The 13318-nt window shown below is 41.7% G+C and overlaps 1 protein-coding gene across 1 annotated transcript; it reads right to left on the bottom strand.

Moving 5' to 3' along the window:
- Positions 1-6939: 6939 nt before the first annotated feature.
- Positions 6940-12096, bottom strand: LOC142453049 (mamu class II histocompatibility antigen, DR alpha chain-like). The gene is made up of 5 exons (XM_075554175.1): positions 11962-12096; positions 9189-9434; positions 8383-8664; positions 7925-8083; positions 6940-7267 (listed from the first exon to the last, which is right to left on the bottom strand). Exons 1-4 carry the CDS (start codon positions 12050-12052, stop codon positions 7926-7928), a joined length of 777 nt encoding a protein of 258 aa, XP_075410290.1. The 5' UTR covers positions 12053-12096; the 3' UTR covers positions 6940-7267; position 7925.
- Positions 12097-13318: the final 1222 nt, after the last annotated feature.

Here is a 13318-nt window from a genome sequence, read left to right as displayed (position 1 = left end):
TAGTATTCAAAAATGATTTAAAAATATATACAAAATAAAAATCTACAATTCAACAACTCTCCTCTGCATGGCCCTCCCGTTAGCAAGCCTCATTGCTCTGTCAGGGCCACTTCCCTCTCTGGAGGACCTCACCCCAGGTTCACATGGCTATCCCTCTGCAGACAGCCTCCCCCACCCCCAATCCAATGATCCCAGCTGTCATTAGGTGCCTTCCAGCCAAGTGACCGACCCTATGCTTACCTGGAACCAATGATGGCACTGCTCGGGCTCTTTCCCAAGCTGTCTGGTCAAGACTGTAACTCTTTATGGGAGCAGACAGCCGCATCTTTCTCTGATGGGTTTGAACTGTCTACCTTGCAGTTAACAGCCCAGTGTTTAACCCATGGCACCACCAGGGCTCCTTATTCTCCTTATTAAAAGCAAATGTGGCAAAGAAAGCTGATGGTGTCCAGCTATCGAACGAGATAGTGTCTGGGGTCTTAAAGGTGAACAAGCGGCCATCTAGCTCCGAAGCAATAAAGCCCACATGGAAGAAGCACACCAGCCGGTGCGATCACGAGGTGCCAAAGGGACCAGGTATAAGGCATCATGCAAAAAAAAAAAGGAAAAAAGAATATATGTATGGTATATATATATGGGATATATATGGTATATATATATATATGGTATATATATATATATATACCATAGTGAATAAAGGGGGAAGTGCAGAGTGGAGACCCGAGGCCCAAGTGTTGACCACTGGAGATCCCTCATAGAGGGGTTTAGGAGAGGAGATGGGTCAGTCAGGGTGCGATGTAGTACCAATGAAGAACACAGCTTTCCCCCAGATCCTGGATGCTTCCTCCCCGCAACTACCATGATCCGAATTCTACCTTGCAGGACTGGATAGGGCAGAGGTTGTACACTGGTGCATATGGGAGCTGGAGGCACAGGGAATCCAGGGTGGACGATACCTTCCGGACCAGGGGTGCGAGGGGTGATGCTGGGAGAGTGGAGGGTGAGTGGGTTGGAAAGGGGGAACTGATTACAAGGATCCACATGTGACCTCCTCCCTGGGAGATGGACGGCAGAGAAGAGGGGGAAGGGAGACTCTGGATAGGGCAAGATATGACAAAATAACGATGTATAAATTATCAAGGGCTCATGAGGGAGGGGGGAGCCGGGAGGGAGGGGAAAAAAAGAGGACCTGATGCAAAGGGTTTAAGTAGAGAGCAAATGCTTTGAGAATGATTGGGGCAGGGAATGTGCAGATGTGCTTTATATAATTGATGTATGTATATGTATGGATTGAGATAAGAGTTGTATGAGCCCCTAATAAAATGTTAAAAAAATGTTTAAAAAATGATAAAAACATGACAAAGACAAATGCTGATGAGGATGCAGAGAAACTGGATCATTCAAACATTGACTAGGAATGCAGAACATAAAAAATCCTCTGGACAAACCCCGAGGATGATATTCCTGTTCAAAGGAGCCAAATCACAGAGAAGACCATAGGGCAGGCCCCATTATGAGACTTGACGTCCCTCACTGACCCATGATAACGCTATGGGGTACAACACTGGAGACACAGTGTGGGAATTGGGACTGATTTGACTCCACTATCCTGAGGCGAAACACTAAGGGTGTGCAACAGACCAGCAAGAGGAATACCAAAAATAGACTTTGGGGCCACATCGTGGCACTGCATCAGACTCGACCTGAAAACACTCCTAAAGGTCAAGACACAGAACTTGAACTTTTTACATGTTTTTCTTTCTTTTGTCATTGTTTACTGTTGTTGTTGTTTGGTTTCTTTTGTTACTTTGTTTTGCCTTTTGTGCATGTTATTATCTCTGCACATCTATCTAGATACAATAGGCTGGATAAACAGTCTGGAGGAGAAAACAACAGGACCTACAGTTCTGGCTGGACATGGGAGAGAGGGAGGCTGGGAAAAGGAAGTGGGTGTTAACAAACCCAGGGACAAGGGAACAATAAGTGATCCAAAATTGATAGGGAAAGGGGTGTAGGAGGACTGGTAGAACACGATCAAGGGCAATGTAACAGAGAGGAATTACTGAAACCCAAATGAAGGCTCAACATGATAGTGGGACAAGAGGAAAGTAAAAGGAAAGAGAGGAAAGAACTGGGAGGCAAAGGGCATTGATCAAGGTCTAAATACAGGCATGTACATATGTAATATATTTATATATGATGGAGAAATAGATCTATGTGCATATATTTATAGGTCTAGTATTAAGGTAGCAGATGGACATTAGGCCTCTACTCAAGTACTCCCTCAATGCAAGAACATTTTGTTCTATTAAATTGGCATTCTATGATGCTCACCTTCCTGACACAATCACCGAAGACAAAGCAGGTGCATAAGCAAATGTGAAGAAAGCTGATGGTGCCCGGCTAACAAAAGATATAGCATCAGGGGTCTTAAAGTCTTGAAGATAAACAAGCAACCATCTAGTTGAGAAGCAACAAAACTCACATAGAAGAAGCACACCAGCCTGTGTGATCACGAGGTGTTGATAGGATCAGGTATCAGGAATCAAAGAACAAAAATTCATATCATTGTGAATGAGGAGGAGTGCGGATTGGAGACCTAACATGCATCTGTAGGCAACTGGAAATGCCCTTACAGAAGGGTCACAAGAAAGAGACGAGCCAGTCAGGGTGCAATATAGCACCGATGAGACATACAATTATCCTCTAATTCTTTAATGCTTCCTCGCCCCGTCCCCCACTATCATGATCCCAATTCTACCTTACAAATATGGCTAGACCAGAGGATGTACACTAGTGCAGATAAGAGGTGCAAACACAGGGAATCCAGAACAGATACCCCTTGATACCAGGGTGGGAAGGGGAAGATGGGAGAGAGAGAGGGTATGGATCACAATGATCTACATATGATTGCCTCCCTGGGGGATAGACAACAGAAAAATGGGTGAAGGGAAACATTGGACAGTGTAAGACATGAAAAAAATATATAAATTATCAAGGGTTCATGAGGGAGGGAAAGGAGGGGAGGGAAGGGAAAAGTAAGGAGCTGATTCTAAGGGCTCAAGTAGAAAGAAAATGTTTTGAGAATGATGAGGGCAGCAAATATACAAATGTGCTTGACACAATGGATGTGTGTATGGATTATAAGAACTGTATGAGCCCCCAATAAAATGATTTAAAAAAAATTCCTCTGGAAAATAGTTTCTTCAAAAGCTAAAAGTATGCCTAGAACCTAAGCCCCAATGCAAAATCAACCCACTGCCATAGAGATGATTCTGATTCAGACTACTCTTGTAGGATAACGTAGAACTTCCTATAAGGTTGCCAAGGTTATACATCTTTAAGGAAGTAGACTTCCCTAGCTCCTGCCTGTGGAGCAATGCGTGTTTAAGTCATCTACCCTTCAGTAGTAGGTGAGCACTTCAATTACTGTGCCAATAGGGTTCATACCTGTACCACACCACCCAGAAATCACATTCCTGGACATGTTTTCCCTAGAGTAATGAAAACTAATATCCATACAAACCTACATGAAGGTTCACAGCACTTTCCTTTGTAACAACAGATCCTCTTTCTTCCCAGGAATAGTAAGCTCAGTGTTTCTCCCTCGGAGCTGCTAGTGGTTTCCAACTGCTGACCTTGAAGTTGACATCCCAACACGTACAGTCTCAGAAACCCAAAGGGGTAGGTGGAGCACAGTGTTGCTGTGAGTAGGAATTGACTGATGGCAGGGAGTTGAGTTGAGGAGAATAATTAACATGCCCATCAGTAGGTAAATAAATCCCAACTAAAGCATTGTCCTCAAACCAGTTCTGACTCACAGTGACCCCATATTTCCAAGTCTTTGCACATCTTTATGGGAGTGCAGTCTCATCTTTTCCCCAAGGAGCATGGGATTGAATCTTCCCCCTGGGGGTTACCAGTCCAATGCTGACCCAGCAATGCCACTGGGGTTCCTTATAAATAGGTAACAAAATGAGGTACAATCATCTCACAGAAGACTGTTGAGCAAATAGAAAAGAACAAAGTATAGATACACGCAGAACCTTAGCCCACAGTGCCATTTTACCAAGTGAAAAAAAGGCAATCTCAAAAGATCGCTATTGTATGGTTCCATTCATACAACTCTCAAATAACAAACTTGTGGCAGGGGAGCAGACTGGCGGTAGTGGGTGTGATTACAAAGAAGCATTATGCGGGATTCCTGGTCTGTGGTGATGGAGTGGTTTTATGCTTGGTTGGGTGGTGGTTACATGAATTACACATGTGATGAAATGACATAAGATTGTCTGCACACACTGTACCAATGTTAGTTTTCTAGTATTGCTGAAGATTACAGCCGCAGAGATCCCATGAGGTGCTTCCACTATGGCCGGCAGGGTTATTAGGAGTTAGATCAACTTTACTGCAAGGGGCACAATTACTTGGAAAACAAGGTTCAAGGACTGTCGTTGCAACTTTCTGTGAATCTATAATTGCTTTGAAAGGAAACGTTTTTATTAACGTGACTTTCTGGCTAAAATTCAAAACACTGAACCAAATGTGAAACAAAAGAACGATGTTGGTGGAAATGCAAACATTCAGCCACCTTGGAGGACAGTCTGGGAAGTTTTTACAGAGCTAAGCAAAGGCTAACCATGGAATCCAGGAGTTGCATTCATAGGTAATTTTCATCCAAAAGAATTGAAAATCTATGTCCAAACAAAAACTTGCACACAGATGTTTATAGAAAATGTATTTTTAATTGCTTGAAATTGGAAGCAACCAAGATGTCCTTTAAGTGATGAATGGGGTTTTAAAAACTGTGGTATCTCCCTGCAAAGGAGGATGTTGAATGAAAAAAAAAAAAGGCTACCATGCTATGAAAGGGAAGGAAGAATTTTTGAAGCATCTCACGAAGCAAAGGAAGCCAGTGTGAAGAGCCGCATACTATCCGACTCCAACTATATGACATTTTGGAAAAGGTGAAGCAGAAAGAGCAACAAGCTTCCTCAGGATTAAGGACTCAAGAGGTGAGGGAAGGGTTAATAGGTGAGGCACAGGGCATTTTTAGGACAGTGAAGCTACTCTGCCTGATGCTGCAATCGTGACTACATGACAGGATGTGTTTGTCAAACTTCAAAGGGTTATCCCAAAGTGAACTGTGGCTTCAGTTAATCATAATGTGTCACTACTGATCCTCCCAGTAACCAGATAAAAATAGTGCCGTAAGGCTATGGCAAGGGAGGTTTTGGGGAAACAGGATAATGGATAAAGAAATGAAGAAATGGTCTACACGTTATTGTCGTGTTGATTGCATAATTCTTTTACATAGTTTTAAGCTTTTGGCTTGTATGATATACAAATTCTATGTTAATAAAACTGTGAAAATATTGGCTCATCAGTTTTAACAAATATGTCCCCAAATATAGGATATTAAGAATAAGAGAAGCTGAAAGTGTTGGTGGGTGGAAAGAGAATGTTATGGGAACATCTTTTCTTCAGAAGGGAGTGCAAACAATGCGTGGTTGCCTACTAACCAAAAGATTGGCAGTTCACACCTAGCTGTCCTCAGGAAGATGGATGTGGAAATCTACTTACCGAAAGGTAGCTGCCATGCAAAACTATGGAACGCAGTTCTGCTTCAACAGACATGAGGTCTCTATGAATTAGAATCAGCGGGAGGGCAATTTTACATTGGTTTGTTTGTAATTTCTACATTTTTTCCTTGTGAACCTAAAACTTCTAAGAAAAGTGAATTTAAAAAGAGTGACTTTCTTACATGGAAAGATATGGCTTGATTTCTGCTTCAGATTTTAAGATTTGTTTAATATTTAATGTGTTTCCTATTATATATCTATTTACTTTGTGATTAGAAAAATTGGAGCTATGTAAAACAAAAACCACCTATACCAATTCAATCTCAAGATTCTACTAGAAATCTCTAAATCATAGGGGCAGAAGCAGGATGTTTACTGATGAGATCATGCTATCTTGGTGTATGTGTGCTTGCTGGGTTTTGCTACTTTTAAAATACTAGGCTGTAGACATGTTGAGAAAGAACAATGAAATCAATATTTTTTTTGCAACATTATTATTTCTAAGTATGGTTGGTCCTTAACTGCTCGGCTGGCATTTTCTTTTTTATCCTCACAATAGTTCAATGTGGTAAACATTAATAGGAGGATTTTTACAAGAAGCCAAGTCATGTTAAGTAAGGTATCAGTGATCACAGAGCCATTGTGATAGAGCCAGAGGAAGTTCAAGTTTAATTCATTTCAGCGGCATATACTTGTCAGTCTACCACATTATCACGGATATTTAACGTTGTGGTTTGAGGCAACTTCTGGTCACCATTTTAGAAATGAATGCCTAGCTATTGTTTCATAGTCAAATGAGCAAGAGTTCATTTGGGCCCAACCATTCTTTCCTAGTATATATATATATATGTGTATATATATATATATATATATATATATATATATATATATCATCCCCTTTACTCAGTTTTTATACTCAGGAGAATAGCTTCAAATATAAAATAGTTCCAAGAAAAAGTTGTACTATTATATTGATGATGACACAGCAATCAAGAATGATGTCTAATCAGATGGGAAATTTCAGTTCTTAGTGTTCTGAGATTCAGTCTATGAAGACACAGGTAGGAGGCTTAAGTCCCAATTTTGAACTGATGTTCAGTAGAGACCTCCTCGCAAATCAGTCCTGCTCTAGGGCTTTCTGAAGGAGAACTGGACCACAACAACTGGTTCACTGGTGGATGCTCTGAATACCATCCCAGAGTGAGCCTGGATATTTCTGATTAATCTCAAAATTTACAAGATACTGTCAGACATCTCATGATGGAAGAATAACATGTTTTCTCCCCATTTCTGTGACAAATGGAAACAGAGTGTGAAAACTACACTGAAGACCCATTCAACAATTTATTGTACACAGGGGAAAAAATCTGTTTGGAGAAACCCCAAGCAATCAGTACCCAAGAAGTGTTCTTTATAGAATGTTCAGAAGGTTCCATAGACTAGAGGTGATTCAGTAGGATTTGTTCCAGAGGCATTAGAATACAAAAAGGGGCAACAGAGAGATATGTCCAATAGATTTATCAGATGCCGGGACTGAGGGAGGTCAGCACCACGCTTGGAGTTGACACTAGGAAATTGCTGAACAATGGCTGTCTTCAATGATGTGAACAGTTGCAGTATGGCTGACTTTGGAAAGGTATCGAAGCAGAATTTTCTTCATTTATCATCTCTTTAACAAAGGACATAACCTGAAACAGAAACACGTAGTTTTTAAAGAGTTGAACATGAATATTTTTACCTCTTTCCTTCAGAGCCCCTTCTCTTTTCCTTTAATATCTTGACATTGGAAAAATATCACCTCACCTCACGTCTAGTAAATATAATTCTTCCAATATGAACAGCTACACTCAACTCGCCACATGAGCATGGGTACAGGCCACAATTGACGTGCTTTTAGAACATCCAACACCACCACTCAGACTGGAGAAGCTAAGGCAGACATTGGACTCCATGAAATGTCTCTTTCCTGTACTGCGTCTATGCATCAATGCATCAATGGTGTCTAGAAATGCTACTACATGGACAGGCTACTTTAGGAAACAAAAGCCAAGAAGTTCCCTCAACTTGCAGCTGACTTTCTCAGATCATTAGATTTGGTACTCTAACATAAACAAATGCGATTGGCACTGGAAATAATTCCCAAGACTTAATTTGTGGTCTACACATACATCTATCTATCAAAAGAAATTGAGGGACTTTGAAGTTTGGGGGAGCTACATGCTACCTGTGTCTGATTCTGTCCTAGGAAAGCAAATCAAGAAGCACAACTTTGCTGCCCACCCATTTCCTTTAAAGATCTCATATGTCCATCCCTCCATGTCTTCCCATGCCTGCATCAAACCCACCTCACAGAGGCCCACGGGGGCGTTCAACAGCATTGCCTTTGCGGACACCCTTGATGATGAGGATGCTACCAACGATGATGCCCACCAGACCCACGACCAGGCCTAGGATGCACACCACGTTCTCTTTTGTCTCTGGGAAAGGGGTCGGCGCTTCAAACTCTAGGTGAAAATAAAAGAGATCACAGATCATGAATAGTAGAAGGTGGTGGCACTTAGGAGCACAAATATGTTACTTAGTCAAGAGCATAGTCATTAATAAATCGAAGAAGAGGGAAATAGAATGACTAGGTAAATGAACTGCAGAAAAGATAGTGGGAGAAATGAGTGCCAACAGAAAATAAAAGTATATGCATTTTATCCGGTGGTCAAAGCAATAAGGGTAGGCTTGGTCTCAGAGGACCAGACGAAGGCATCATCTGAAGAAACAATGAAACAAGGGAGCTAAGGATGGCTCTTACCCCAGTGCTTGAGAATCGGCTTGTCGAGACCCCAGTGGTCCACCTGGCAGTCATAGTAGTCCTCTGTTGAGGGCAGGAAGGGGAGATAGAAGAACTTGCGAAACAGGTGGTCATCCCTGGGCAGGAAGACCGTCTCTGACACTCCTGTGGTGACAGGGACTCCATTTTTAAGCCAGGTGACTTTGAGCACCGGTGGGGAGAATTTGTCAACAAAACAGATGAGGACGTTGGGCTGTTCAGCTTCGACGACGTCGTGCAAAAGCACAGTCACTTCTGGAGGTACTGGAGGGGGTGGGGGACACAGGACAGAAGTTAGATTTCCATGCTGAGGCTTGTCCCTTCTCTTCCCTTACTGAGTTGTGTTTCAAACCTATGCTAAAGAGTAGTTGGAATTGTGCCCTGAGGACTCTATCTGAAGGTCTCATATACCTATTGCTGACACTCTCCTCTGAAACTTGAACCAATCCTGAGGTGTAAGATATCCACAGCCCTTAACCTTGGCTCCCTCAGCATGGACCTAGTCTAGTGATTTTTGTGAGTGGCTATGGATGGTAGAGACAAGACATACATATATAAAGGAGAAAAAGAAGAAACAAGCCTACTGGACCTATGACACAGTCACTTGGGGCTTGCTTATGGCAAGCATGTTGTTAGTCGTCATTGAGGCAATTCCAACTCACAGTGAACCCATGCCACCCTGTGTGACCCCATGGCTAAGTCAGTCCCAATACTGGGAGACAAAGAGCTGAAGCATCTATTTTAAAGCTACAGATTCCCTCGTCTATGAGAACAACAGAGAGAGGTACCATTGACGATGGGAGTGTTGTTGGAGCGCTTCTTTATGATGTCCAGGTTGGCTTTGTCCACAGCTATATTGGCCAAGGCACCTTGAGCCTCAAAGCTGGCAAAACGTCCAAACTCTTCAAGCCTCCAGACAGTCTCCTTCTTCGCCATATCCACGTGGAAAATCTCATCACCATCAAAGTCAAACATATACTCTCCTGATTGGTCAGGAGTCTGGTAGAACTCAGCCTGGATGATCACATGATCCGCTGCAAAAGTGGGAAAAGAAGTTAGGATGGGAGTCAGGAGAAGAACACATAATATGAGACAAATGCGTGTGGCAGGAGGTGGTGGAGAAGGATAGGACACGGTGAAATGGAGGCGTAATTGACACCAGGCGGGAACTGAGAAAGACGGAACCTGTGTGCACAGCATGTTTGCTGGAGAGGAGATAGGAAGGAACCCAATGTCAGTAAGCTCGGGGTCTGCTGAAGCTGTTTTTGGATTCATGTTAGTAGGTTGGAAGTAAAAAAAAACCTTTTAAGAAATCCAGCAGAAGTTCCCCAAAGGGGAAAAAAATTCATGTATTAAACCAAGGCATTAGGTAGATTCATAGGTCAGAGTTACAAGGTATAGTCTTCTTAGATCATTGCTCTCTCTAGGAAGATGGGAACACTGTTTAGAAGATTGGGTTACAATTCTGGAATCAAACCAGATCTTGCATTCTTATCAAGCTACTTTTTTGCTGAGTCGTTTGAGAAAAATATTCTACTTATTTATGTGTATTTTTCTTATTTATCTCTAAATTATATATGTACATGAATATATCTAAATTATATATATGTTCGTGAATTTATATCTACATTATATATATGCACATGAAAAAATATATATTTAATATAGTTTGCTTTTACTTTAGGTTTGTTTTGGGGATTAAATGAGTCCAGGGAAGTTATTTATACTAATATATATCAAGTCTACAACAAGCACCCTTCAAAGTCTACTTTGTATTTATAAAACTATAACTGGAGCTCTGACAACCTAGAAAGCTAAGACTGAGACCTTGTGGTGTTAAAGAATACTATTTATCTAAATTTATGGCATACTGGTTATGCATTCGACTCAGTCCACAAGGTGCGCAGTTCGACACCATTCATTTTTCTACTGGAGAAAGATGAGGCTTTCCACTCTTATAAACAGTTACAGCCTTGAACACCCACAGGGAGCTATTCGACCCTACTGCATAGTGTCACTATGAATTGACATCCACTCGATAGCAGTAAGTTGTGCTTTTTTAATCCTGTAGGTTAAGTACTCAAAGAGAAGAATCATAATGCACTTAAAAAAATCTTAATTCTCGTTAGATTGAAACTGTCATTATGGTACACAGTGCATTATCTTATGGTTGTTACTGAGAATTATGAACCCCAAGAGAAAAAATCAACTTGAAAATGGAAAACTGTAATCGGAGAATATGCATGCTCTGTGCTGCTTGTACACAGGGTGGGGGGTGTTTCTCTCCTGATTCATCAGAGACAGGGGAAGTGCATTAACCAAATTAGGGATTAGATTTATCATTTATAATCTGAAACATACGCACAGATGGGTGTACGTGAGTGTGCATGCACACGCATGCACTCCCCTCCCGTCCCCGCACCCTATACATTCTTGCTCTTTTTTTGAACGTAACAGAAGAGCTGCAAGCTTTCCAGTGAACATTAGTGTCTATGGCTCATGTTGGGCAATGGGAAATACAGTAAGAGCTGGCTACTGCTCTGTGCGTTTCCAGTGACTGTGTGAGTCATGCTCGCGGAAGAACACTGGTCCTAACTCTTCACAGTAGCACACATGATCACTCCACAGGTGGCAGGGGTGAAAAAAAAATCAGACTCCTGATGTTCTCATTTGTGGCTCTCCTCTCTCAGAAACACCATTCTTTAACAGCATCTCACATCACCATCTGCTGGTGAAATGATCACGGTCACAGGAAGGAGTCGATTAGACGGGTGATGTATATCACCACTCCGGTGTTCCCCTTCTCCCTCAGCTAACTTGCTATCCTTGGGTGACCTTCCTTTCTAGTGATCTTCACTACACCGTGCTCACAAGATTTTAACACAGCTTGCCAAAACATACAAACGAAGGAAAAACTTTACCAGCCATAACAAAATAGTCATCACCAATTCAATTCTGAGTCACAGCAATGCCATGAATGTAAAAGCAGAACTGTGTTCTCCAGAGGTTTTGATAGTTTTGACCCTTATGGAAGTAGATTGCCAGGATCTTCTTCCAAGACAGCTCTGGGTGGACTCATACCATCACCAACCTTTCAGTTCATACCTGAGGGTTTAACCTTTTCCCCACCCAGGCAATGTTACCAAAAATCACTACCACATATCCAGGTAGTGATAGTGCTAAGAATTTCTCATTGGATCTTCACAAAACTATACAAAGGCTTTGCTTTTTAATTTAATCCGTTTTTCAGAAAAGTATCCAAAAGATACTTTGATTGAAATGATCAGAAAATATGTTTCCTTCAGTTTTGGCTTTAATCCAGGTCATCAGTATTTACCAATCCATAGCTCACTTTTGTTCTTATAAACTAAATTTAACTTATTTCAGTTTGTTGTGAGAAAATTCCTCCAAGCTTCAATTTGTTGTGCTTTTAGATTTAATCCCACAAATACCTAGCACCATTTTCTCTTGCTCAAACAATTGACTTGCAGTTATCCACAGTTCATTTCTCCAATGATCCCACAGCCCATTTTCTTGGATTCTGATACTCTTGTCACTTACCTTTGAGGGCCCATGATTTCTGAAGGCTCATCAGGACAGCCACGATAAACAATCCTATTGCAGGGGTCCCTGTTGAGGCCATATTCCTCATTCGTGCTTTGAGGAGAGTCAGTAGAACTCAAGAGTGAGGCAGTACTGAAAGAAATAAAAAGGAAAGAGATTTGGGGGTATAATAGAGTTGGGCACAGTTACAATGAAGCTCATTTGAGCCTCAGCCAATCAGAAAAATGTTTTGCCATGACACATCTGTTGCTAGGGAGAGTGCTTTTGTAAAGGGCCCAAGAAAGAAAATAGGCTTTACTCCAGGAGAGAAAGAAAAACTTCTTAATCAGTGAAACAAACAACAAATCATGAAAGCCTGAGCATACTGGATGATCCTATACGGGCTACCTCATCCTAAGCTAAGCCCTTCAAAGGGATATGTTTGAAGCACTTCTGACCTGTGAGAGCTGGAGAGTCTCTTCAGGGGCAGCAGGTCATCTAAAGAGCAGGCAAACTGTCAGGTCATAGAGAATGCCCCATATCCTGACAGTACTAGGTGACAAAATTGATTGCTGCATGCTTCTTCTCTCATTCCTTAGATCCCAGTATGGTCAACTCATTCCCAAAGCTTGGAGAATCTGGAAATATTCTATGTTTACAGATTGTCAAAGGGGAAACTCTTTTAAGTTTCAACACTCCAAAAAGCGGTAAGAGATGGGCAACAATGTTCTGGAACACAGGGAGTGGTGGCTACAAACATCTGGCTGTAAAAGGAACACCACCTCCTAATTTCTATTATGTGAAATCTGCCTGGAGTTTAGAACAGACGGCAGCAGACAGGTCACGTTTGAGGATCCAAGTCGACGGATATGGTGGAGTAACTCAGACACCATTTTCTGGGCATACTAAAGACAATCAACCGCAGGAGAATCCTTTCATTTCTTCCATCATGTCGTACCACTATTAAAGTTCAGCTTTGAAGACGATGTCTCGGTGTCCACCAACCACGGAGCAGACTTAAAGTGATTACACTCTGTCTCTCAGGTGTCTGAAAAGTCAGTATCATAGAAAAGAATATGTTAAACCACCCACAGGAGGGACAATGGAAAGGGTCAACCTCAAAATATTGCTCATGGAGGGAATCTTGGAAGTGAGACACCATCAGATCATTTCAGACCAGTCAAGATACATGATCTTATTCTACAATATAGCTTAGTTCACAAATTATGAAGGCAAATACCCTTCAGCGCCTCATTTTATTTGATAATCTATAGGAATTCTGGACATACTTTGATGTTGAATCTTTGATCACTAAGGGGGGACTGCCAGTACAGATTTTACCTAGAATTATCATGGAATATATTTCCTGGAGGCT

This window comes from Tenrec ecaudatus, chromosome 7 (assembly GCF_050624435.1).
Source record: "Tenrec ecaudatus isolate mTenEca1 chromosome 7, mTenEca1.hap1, whole genome shotgun sequence".
Lineage (NCBI taxonomy): Eukaryota > Metazoa > Chordata > Mammalia > Afrosoricida > Tenrecidae > Tenrec > Tenrec ecaudatus.
The sequence above is the reverse complement of the archived record's forward strand: the minus strand, read 5'-3'. Positions and strand labels throughout refer to the sequence as shown.

Coding starts and splice junctions, on each gene's coding strand:
- LOC142453049 (XM_075554175.1), bottom strand. CDS start 12,052: ATGAGGAATATGGCCTCAACAGGGACCCCTGCAATAGGATTGTTTATC. Junction 9,435..11,961: donor GAAATCATGGGCCCTCAAAG/GTAAGTGACAAG, acceptor CCACTTTTGCAG/CGGATCATGTGATCATCCAG. Junction 8,084..8,382: donor GCCGATTCTCAAGCACTGGG/GTAAGAGCCATC, acceptor ATTTTCACCTAG/AGTTTGAAGCGCCGACCCCT.